This window comes from Lygodium microphyllum, chromosome 21 (assembly GCF_053477565.2).
Source record: "Lygodium microphyllum isolate KBCC chromosome 21, Lygodium_microphyllum_v1.1.10, whole genome shotgun sequence".
In the NCBI taxonomy this organism is placed as follows: domain Eukaryota; kingdom Viridiplantae; phylum Streptophyta; class Polypodiopsida; order Schizaeales; family Lygodiaceae; genus Lygodium; species Lygodium microphyllum.
The window spans coordinates 21,263,940-21,273,846 of NC_141155.1; the positions used below are offsets into that span (position 1 = coordinate 21,263,940).

General features: G+C 41.6%; 1 protein-coding gene across 4 annotated transcripts; it reads right to left on the reverse strand.

The window, feature by feature from the left end:
- Positions 1-207: 207 nt before the first annotated feature.
- On the reverse strand, positions 208-9,322 carry LOC148017800 (uncharacterized). Of its 4 annotated transcripts, none has more exons than XM_087661367.1 (9): positions 8,070-9,318; positions 7,765-7,963; positions 7,497-7,589; positions 7,278-7,406; positions 1,355-1,408; positions 1,162-1,242; positions 991-1,053; positions 789-907; positions 208-575 (listed from the first exon to the last, which is right to left on the reverse strand). In XM_087661367.1, exons 1-9 carry the CDS (start codon positions 8,777-8,779, stop codon positions 470-472), a joined length of 1,554 nt encoding a protein of 517 aa, XP_087517493.1. In that variant the 5' UTR covers positions 8,780-9,318; the 3' UTR covers positions 208-469. The 4 variants fall into 4 exon arrangements, 2 of the variants coding, with proteins under 2 accessions (XP_087517493.1, XP_087517492.1); XM_087661366.1 differs by having other exon boundaries at positions 789-910; positions 8,070-9,317; XR_015687655.1 differs by having other exon boundaries at positions 549-575; positions 991-1,043; positions 8,070-9,322.
- Between the last annotated feature and the right edge of the window lie 585 nt (positions 9,323-9,907).

Below are 9,907 nucleotides of genomic sequence, written 5' to 3' on the forward strand. Positions count from 1 at the left end.
ATATTTACATCTCTCTCTCTCTCTCTCTCTCTCTCTCTCTCTCTCTCGGGGTGTGTGACCATATTTATCTGATAAGTATTGTGACCATCTGAAGAGGTTGATATGACTTCATTTTTGTGTCCTTCATTCTCACACATGCACATACACATCATAGTAGCCTGAATGAAGGACCATGTTTAATGCAATCTGGAAGAGACAAGTAACAAATTGGCATGAACTAGATCTTAGTTGTATTCAGAAAAAAAAAATTACACAATTTATGAGTAGAACCTGGTAGCAGTACAATGCCGCATTGGGACCCAAACAAGCTTATATAGCAGCAGAGAAAACCATGCCATTTTGACTGTACCCCCCAGCAGCAGAAATGAAAATTGAATATGTGAAGCTGGAGGCTGTTTGGGATCCAAACTGACCATATTCTTGTATAATACAGCTATACACAGAACATCCACATGATTGTTGCGACTACTTAATCAGTGATAGACCCTCCGAAATCCAGCCTCTCCCCAGATACAGCGAGTTTGCGTAGCGCGCAACCCTCAACTTGTCTTGTCCTCTCCCTCGAGATACCATACCTGACCAAAACGTATTATAAACCTTTCACTCAAACAGACATAATAGCTGAAATCTGATTGCACAAGAATGAAATACTGTTAGGCATTTTGTATTCAGAAAACTAAGTTTCCAATGTCAATCCATCATCATGACCAAACTCCTGGAGGACTCTCATGCATCTTTTTGGTTTTTTAATATAATCTTATTCCCAGATTATAGATAAAAGCACAGACCTGTGGCTAATTTTTTCCAGGGACATGCCGCGCCCATCAATGCTATCAAGGCCGTAGTGCAGACGAACAATTTCGCGCTCTCTCTTGCCCAAACTCACTTCCAATAGAGCATCTATATCCTTCTGTAGACAAAAGCAACTAATTAGCTAAATGTTCCATGTGCACTGCATTAACATGGAAATGACTTAAACCGCATCCTTACCCGCAGAAACATCTTGTCGGCAGCTTCCCAAGGATCATTTTCAAGGCGTGGATCTGCAATGTACTAGGTACATTCCAAAAGAAGTCAAAACCTTAGTGATACACATTATGTGTCAATGTGTCAAACACTTGCAAAACTCATGCTTTCCAGCTTTTTTCATCAACAACTTACGTTATGCATGCTTTCATCGCCTGGGCTGCTGCTATTACCCCATCGTTTAGTCTTATCTAGAGAGACAATCTTTTTTGTAGCCTGGATAACACCATTATCTGAGTTACAAAAGTTGGTAGAAATTGCCATACAAACCAGTGAACAATCATCATGTAAAGGAAGAACATCAGGTCAAGCAGCAGCTTAATCATACCTTCAAAGCAACAGATACCATTTCATCTGGCATGTTCAAGGCTTCAGATATATTCTGCAGGAGTACAAGCACTTGTATAAGTAGCTATTCAGACTACCATTACCAAGTCAACAGTAGATGTGATTTGAAATGCACAACTCTAACGGCGTCCCTCCCTTAGATCAATGAATCTAATTCAATAATGACAAACAATTTTAAACTCATACAAGCAGACTATTCTCTGATAACATATGAAAAACTAGATCTAATCACAAGAGATTGCACAAGCAAATCATTGTCTTGCACAAGATCGTGTGCTCCTAGATATGAGCTATACAGCTGATAATCTTTTTGAGTATCCTGTATATTTGGTATGATGCTGCAGTCCGAACTTTGACCTTTTTAATGCTAAAGACTATGTTAAGTCTAGTATGGTGGGGAAGAGCCAACCAAACATCTAGGTAAACTTCTGTGAAAGAACATATCAATGCTAAAGGCTGTCTGGAGAATGGCACGGTAGGGAATTGTCTCCCAACATCTAGAGACATTTGAGGAACTTCTGCTTTAAAAGTTGGTTTGTAACCAAGCAGACAACTGGTCTAAAAGTGAACAAGTTGCAGGACGCCATGTAATCACATCCCAACAAGTAGGGCACAAAGCAGTACTGTCTTTGCTGATGTCTAGCCTACTTGAGAAGCTCACTTCGCATCTCCAAAAGAGCATTCTCTAGCTAAAAGCTATACTTCTTTTCCAATCTTGACAGAGCACTCTTGTCCTCCACATGTTACGCTTTTTAACACTAACATACTAAAATTGATTAATAGCACAGTATTATAAAGCTTCCAAAATCCAGAAGGCCAGACAGCCATCATTCAAAACAGGATAGCATTACTTATAAAAGCAACCCTCATCAATCCTATCGTGATTTTTTGACATAGAAAAAGTACTGCAAACAACAGAATAAGAAGAGGCACATATGAAATGATTAAAGAAGAAAAAGAACCGTACAAGTATGGAAAAGGGAGAAGTCACATGCCAATGCTTCTGAATGAGAGAGTGACCTCAAGAACAAGAGAACAGATGCTGAAGATTGTATGTGCCAGAAGAAGCACATAAAGATGGAGACTGTTTGCAAGTCTAAAGGGAAGGGATAGGCCTAGACGTGGATATAATGTACTTCTCCTATCAATTGATGTGACCAGAAAGAGATGTTCAATGCAAGTAAGAAGAGCTTGTGCGAGTAACACTGTAGATGAGCATCTAGAAAAGTGAGTGAAAAGACATAGGCTGGTTCTGTGGTCATTGCTACCCCAAACCTGATTACCCTGATCAGAAATCGAGAGCAAGCAACATGACAAATCCTTCCAGACCAATTTCCAATATGCAGCCTAGATTTTGGTCCAAAGTTCAGACAGCTGCAGGAGGTTTTGTCTTTTTCCAGTGGGTATTAACAAAATAATCCTCCAAATGGATATTCAATGCAATTACAAATCAAACCTTCTTAAAGGCTAAGCATGAGAGAGCATTGAACCATCTTTAACCATCCCATCAATATCTCGCCGTAAACAAGGAGACTCCCTATGGGACACCTATCACACATGAGAGGTAAGATAAGTAGCATGGAAACATTATCTACAGCTCAAAGACACTACAGAAGATGAATGCCAAAGCACAAAATGAAGAAAAAGATCCCAATGCCCATAATGTAAAGAAACACTAGAACACCAAAGATGAATGTAAGTGTATGAAAAAACACAAAGTGACAACAGAAGAACACAAAGGCGAAGAGGAACTCAAGGAAAATAAATGCTGAAGAATGAATAATGAATGGACATGATGCTCAATACAGTAAACACACTATACAGAGTGAATGCAAAACCTCCAACTCCTGTGTCTTTGAAAGGACTCAAGCAGAGAGATTAGCTGGACAGTGTGTCATTATCTGAACGGATCCTAAAACGCAGCAGGCAGCCTCCAAGCAATGACCAGTTGCCAAAAATAGCAGAAGACAGCTTTGAAAGGCTGCCCTCTCCCAAAAACGCAAGGCAAAGTCTATTGATGACTGATCTGGCAGTGTGAACACAGCAAACTGATGATGACCAGCTCCCAAAGTGACTGTGCAAGCTGGGTGGCGGCAGCAGGCTGAAACGAAGTAGATTGGTGATGGCTGGCAGAAAAACACAACAATACTTGGGCTGTCGATGGCTGGACAGCAGCAACTGCACTGACGGAAGGCTGGTAAATAGCACTCGGCTGTAGAACAGCAGCATGGAATGAGTATCTACCTGGAAAGGATGTGGACAGCAGTAGACAGGCGCCAATAATCCAAAAACAGAGATGGGCCTGAATGGAATGGCAACCCTCTATTTAAAGATGTGATCCTCCCAAATTAGGGTTTGGCTTGTGGGAACACAGACACCCTGTCTCTTTCTACACTTTGTTCTTTCGATACACGTGCATTTAATGCTACCTCGCTCTGCCTCTTTGTGGTCTGCATAAGCTTGTTCAACATTTACTACTCCTGCAGGCTGGGTAACTATTTTCAGGCCTTTGACAACGTTTGTTGGCTTTCCACCTTTTTTGGCTGATTTTTACCTATTTCGCCTGATTTCCCTTATTTGCAGCAATCATCTTGAGATCAGCTATCCTCTTCACTGCATGAGAACTCATGTCACATGCAATTTGTGCTATGTTTTGGCTTCTCTCTCTCTCTCTCTCTCTCTCTCTCTCTCTCTCTCTCTCTCTCTCTCATCCTATCCTCCCCAAATGGCACCTCCTACTTTTCTACTGATGATAAACTTCATAGCCCTAACTACCTAACATGGAGTGTTGTTCGAAAGCATGGTTTGTACAGAAGTAATTATGGTACGTGATTTCAAGAACCACTACATAGCATTGGTCTCCAACTCCTCTTCCAAATGATTGGGATTGCAACTATGAGGAAGCTATGCTTACAGGATGCTTATGCATATTCTACTCTTCTCCGGAAAATTTCTAAAGAGATTCTACCGGTGGTCACTTCTTGCAGGATAGCTTCAGAGGTGTGGGAGAAGCTCCAAATGTTGTACATGGCTCCATCAACCATCCATACAGTGACCCACTATGGTCAGCTCTAGCAAATGAAACTTGAGCCAATGGATACTTTTCAGTCCTTACTACTTTGTATTGCTCAAGTATAGGATCAGCTTCAACACATGCAGTCTGTGCTTCTTGAAGCTCATCTAGTGGGGATTGTGCTCTATAAACTCCCTCCGCAGTTTGATGGCAGAGCCGATGCTTTGCGGACCTAGACATCTTCGCAACTAGTGGGCTTCACTCATACATCCTCTATGCCACTTGAGCATGAACCATCCTTTGGATTATAGAGGAAGCTTCCAATTCGGTATGGCAGCCAAGGTGATGCATTAGCAACTTTAGCAAGGGGTGATCGAGATGGTTTATGGACTAAGTACATTATTACTATACATTGATTTTTTGGCACCTTATTTAAGAGTTTTTGCTTGTTATTTTATGGCCAACCTAGTTATTTTATTGGCTCATCAATTGGGCAACTTTTCTTGATGTATGGCCTATCTATCGATAGGTTACTCTCATCCTCTAGTCATTCATCACTTGCAAGTGATGTATGGCCTATTTATCGATTGGTTGCCCTCCTCCTCCAGTCATTCGTCACTTGCAAGTCCTGTTGGAAAGAGGGAACCAATGCAAGTGCCCACACAATCAGTGGCACGCTGTTATACGTGATCTTGGTATATGGATTCCATTTCCAAGGTGTACTTTAGAGTTCTCTTTGTAGGTCTCATTCTCTCTATGTCGTGAAGTCTATTATAGCATTTCCTCCACACTTCCATCGTTGCACCCGTTCTGACAATAGATCCTCTCAAATTACGGTTTGGCTTATGGGACACAAATATTCTCTAGGAAAATTTGGCAGTCTAGTGAAACACTTAGTAATAACATGTTTTGGGACTGTTCCAAAGAACTAATTGAATGTTTTTAAGTTGTAATGCATTTCTGAACACATACAAGGCTGCAGCATGACAATGTCGGCCAAAACTCTGCCAATGGTGGCAAGATATCTTGTGCAGCTCCACAAGTTGAAGACAAAAAAAGGTGGTACACAAAAAAGGTTCATCATCGTCCACACAACCTGTCCCTCAATCATCTTGCCCCTCAATCGTGCACAAACAGCATCAGTAATGTGGAGGTGCTACTCCATCTCTCATTGTGAGCAATCATTTATCTTAAGAAACATTGTGTTTTTTAAGCGCATTTCTAGATATGGAGATATCAAGTCACATACATGGTTATTCTAAAGAATTTGTACTACTTTTTAGAAAACCCCAAATGAACATGAGATATAAGCTTATAGACTACAAAACATTGCTTATTTCATAGGCCAAGTGTTAAAAGTAAAAAGGGGGAGTTGAAGAGGTGACAAATAAGCTCATTGACCTATCAATTTGCCTCCACAATTGTTTATCTTAAGGTGCAAGCACAGCAATCGATTGAGAAGCTGCCGCCCCATTTCCAAACAATGGAAATCCCATCCACACTAAGTCTCCAAGCTGCAGCAATCAGCAGCTATAGAACTAGGACCATAAACACAATGATGGCGACAATATACTTGCACATTCATGCACACACTTGAGGCTATCAAAGACATGCAATCACACAAGCCAATTATAAATCACACAATCAACTTGTATCGTGGCTAGAAAGGGGACTGCCTAAGTAGCTATTAGCTTGTCCAACTCTTATACGCTTTTCTATAAGCTTTACCTGGCCTTCAATACCATTTAAGACTATTGGTTAGCCTATGGTTCTCAACTCCGAGTTTGCCCAAAACTCCAAAGTGGATACAAGGAAAAGTATGTAATTTGCATGGTGGTTCAAGGTGACATCCAGCCTAGTCAAAACACACAGCAAATGCAGTTTTGTCTAACTAAGACTACTCTACCTAGGCTAATTATACCTTTGACACTCCTGTGCAAACATGTGCACATTGCCCAAGTATCAGCAGGTGCAAGTGACAAATGAAACCCTTGGATCCCTCCAAGCATCTATGACAGCAACTAACTAGAGTAGGATTTGAGTCGCATGGACAAGTAATTGCACTACAAAATACTCTACAATACAGTGTGAAAGTTCAGCATTGAAAACCATTGTTTAAGAGAACCAATTATATACACTTCTCTGTGTCAAGCTTCACAACCTGCTTTTTGCTATCAAACATCATGAAATTCTCATACCCTAGTATTTCAGCCTTTCATGGTCACAATGGTTTAGCCTGGAATAGCTCCTTGAATTTATCCCCAAAAGTTACGAAAGGTGAAATCATTATTTAGGTCAATTCAAGTGTGGTATACAAGAAACAGTAATTTTAGCAACCTGATCCATTGAAACCTAGGAACCTGAAATTTTCAGGTAGTTGTGTGACATGCTGGGGTAGCTTAAGAAACTTGCTGATAAAGGCTTTTAACTATCATAAAAAAGGCAATCAAGGCGAAGCCTAAGCAAACTAGGCCAAGGAGACAGTTCTTGATGAGGGTCATTAGGTTCAGGGTTTTCGGTCACCCTTTTATCAGTTCTATTCTTTGACATTCCAGCCCATGCAACCATGAAGCCAGAAATAAACTTGTACCTAGGCCAATAGTGGCATAATTAAATATCATTGCTAGAGCCAAACTTTGGTTAAATAATAGACTCCACACAATGGACTCAGTTCATGGAGCTTGAGCTTCCCAAATCATTTGGGAGGACCAAGCCTGGACTGTTGCGCAATAGTGCAAAACAAAGGCACCATCCCTATACAACTGCGTGAGTCCCTAAACAAGAAACATCAAAGCCAAACAACTCCTGAACAACAAACCTCGGAATCTTGATGTGTACAATTCAAAACAAGCCTTTTTTTCTGGAATCTTGATGTTTCAATTCAACATACCTTAACAGATACTTCTGAACCTTCCAGCCTTAGAGTAGCTGCAGCTTTGTTGACATGATTTAACCTGTCCAGCATGTGTGCAGGAATTCTGACAGTCCGGGAATGCTCCGCAAGTGATCGAGTTATACCCTGCAAAATGGAAAAGGCTGACTGGTGATTTTATTTACAGAGAACTCATTGCCCACAAAAAAAACAAATGTATTGCTTCAACGAAAAGACCTGTCGAATCCACCAATGCACATATGTTGACAACTTGAAACCTCTTCTGTGATCAAACTTTTCAAGTCCTCGAAGAAGCCCCAGGCAACCTTCCTATCATCAGAAAATAAACAAGTTTCAACAGTCTAGTAAGAAGAAAACGTTTGCAAGCTACAAGACCCCACTGCAAAACAGCAGAGGTTCCAGTCCCATGTGGTCATAACTGACAAGGTGAATAGCAGTTATTTTTTAAAAAACGACTTTCCTTTCCATCGACAAGGTGAAATACCTGAATAAGGTCAGCCAAACTAATCCCAAGGCCAGTATATTTGTGTGCAATGCAAACCACCAGCCGCAAGTTAGAAACAAACATTTGATCCCTTGCTCTATCTGCCTCGCGTATTTTATCCTGAATTTTCCTGAGAGGGAGCTTCACACTCATAGCCCAGAGTTCATCAGATGGTTCTTGCCCAAGAATCTCCGTGAGCCTGCAAGCAATAATCCTGTTAGGAACAATTCATGAAATTCCAAGGTAATAACAGTGCCACAAATTCAATGTAGAACGGTACAAATGGATGCCAATAAAAAACTAACTTTCTCCTTGCAGCTTTCAGGTTTTGGCCCACTTTCATCTTCTTAGACAGAATGACTTCTTCATCCTTTGTCAGAAGTTCTCTCTTCCCTTTGTTTCTAAGAAAGCCCAATGTTGTGACTAGCTCGAGTGCATTTTCAAGGTCAAGATGCTTCTCCTTCCTTCTTCCACTCAAATTTGAAGGTTTTGCGGTATGATTGTGGCTTCCATCCCCTGTTGCTAAAACCTTCTTCTTTCGAGCTGCAATTCGCCGTTGTCTGGCTGAAGGCCTACTTAATCTCACAACAGAAGCCACCGTGTGGTTTGGTGGGCTGCTAAAGGAAGGCTTCTGATCACTTTCAGAGTTCAAAGCCCATTGAGTTTCTAGCAATGACCGTCGAAGCTCCGTGAAGAGATCCTCTACATCTGACCAGGCTTGCATAGACAAAGACACCTCTTTGTCCTCATCAAACATAACAGCGCCATGCTGTGTGGACGTGGATGGTGCAGAGAGAGCTGCATGTGAGTTTTCCCGCAGCGCATTTGGCGGCGTTGTTGACGGCAGCAATGGCAGACCTGCTGATGATACTCCCTTGCGAGCCTTCCTTTGCTGCTGCAAACATGCTATTCTTTCGCAGACTGTGGAAGGTCTTTCCTGGCCTAATAGCCTGTCTAGACTATCCGAGGCAAAGAAAGAAGACTGAAGGAGCTGCTGAGAAGTGGTAAGCACCATGGCCCCAAACCTTCTTTCCACCTCGAATTGCAGCTAAATGATCTGCCAAGAAGACAGCACGTGTGTTTAAGTCTTCAATGAGGGAGCTGATGAGACTCTTTTATCTACTCCAGAACAGCTCAATTTAGCTCTGGTCCTGTTGCGGCAATGGCAAAACCTCTGTTCTATCTGATCACATTAAAAGGGCTATGGATGTAGGATGCGCTCTCAGATCAAGGCAACATGTATGAAAACTTGGAACAATGTCTACGAGTTAAGGCTCTCGAATATGCATAAGCATCAAGAACTGCTTGACAGAGAAAAGCTTCCCCTGTCAGTGTCACTATGATAAGGAGAAGAGAGGCCTCTTAAGGCAGAGGTCACAGGGCGTGTGCCATGCATATGCCTGCGATCCGAGGCAAGACGGGAATTAACCCATGAAGAGAGGAGAAAAGAAAGAATGCAATGCAAGGGCAGTCTCTGGATGAGAGAGGGAGGGAGAGGGACGGAGGGAGGGGAGGGAGACAGGGAGAACAGAGAGAGAAAAGGGGACCTGAAAAATCTCCGGGCAAACTAGTGGATGGAAAGGCCAGGTTTGGCTTCCTCATTGGCCACCCTTGATTTCTCCTCCTCATAATCTATCTCCCACTTGGCATCCCCATTTTTAACTTCTATAATAAACTTATATATATATATATATATATATATATATATATATATCTCCAATCCTAATTCTATGCTAAAACTAAATCCGTGCCATCCCACCCTATATGCCCTCTCTCTTTTATCCTCTTGGCCTTATCGTGGGTTCTCATGCAAACTCACCACCATGTGATCTCCTTGGCTATTTTAGTACCTAGCAAGGACTTATTAGACTTGCTTGACATCTCATAATAAGTGGAGCTTGTGTGTTCCTTTTGTTAAGTGTAAAGATCCCTTTAGCAAGTCCCTACGTGGCACTATTGTCACCTTGTTAGCATTGCTCATTAAGGCATAGGCTATTACAATCATATGGTGACAATGTGAATCTTCTTTGAAAAGCTTGCCCCTGTAAACTTGAGTCTTTTAAGTGACTTGTGTTTAGGAAAAAGGGCAATGCACATTCCCATGCTCGTGCACACTTGTTTATAATGTCTTCTTAGCATTTAA

Coding starts and splice junctions, on each gene's coding strand:
- LOC148017800 (XM_087661366.1), bottom strand. CDS start 8,779: ATGGTGCTTACCACTTCTCAGCAGCTCCTTCAGTCTTCTTTCTTTGCC. Junction 7,590..7,764: donor GTTTGGCTGACCTTATTCAG/GTATTTCACCTT, acceptor TTCTGATGATAG/GAAGGTTGCCTGGGGCTTCT. Junction 911..990: donor CCGACAAGATGTTTCTGCGG/GTAAGGATGCGG, acceptor TTTTGTCTACAG/AAGGATATAGATGCTCTATT.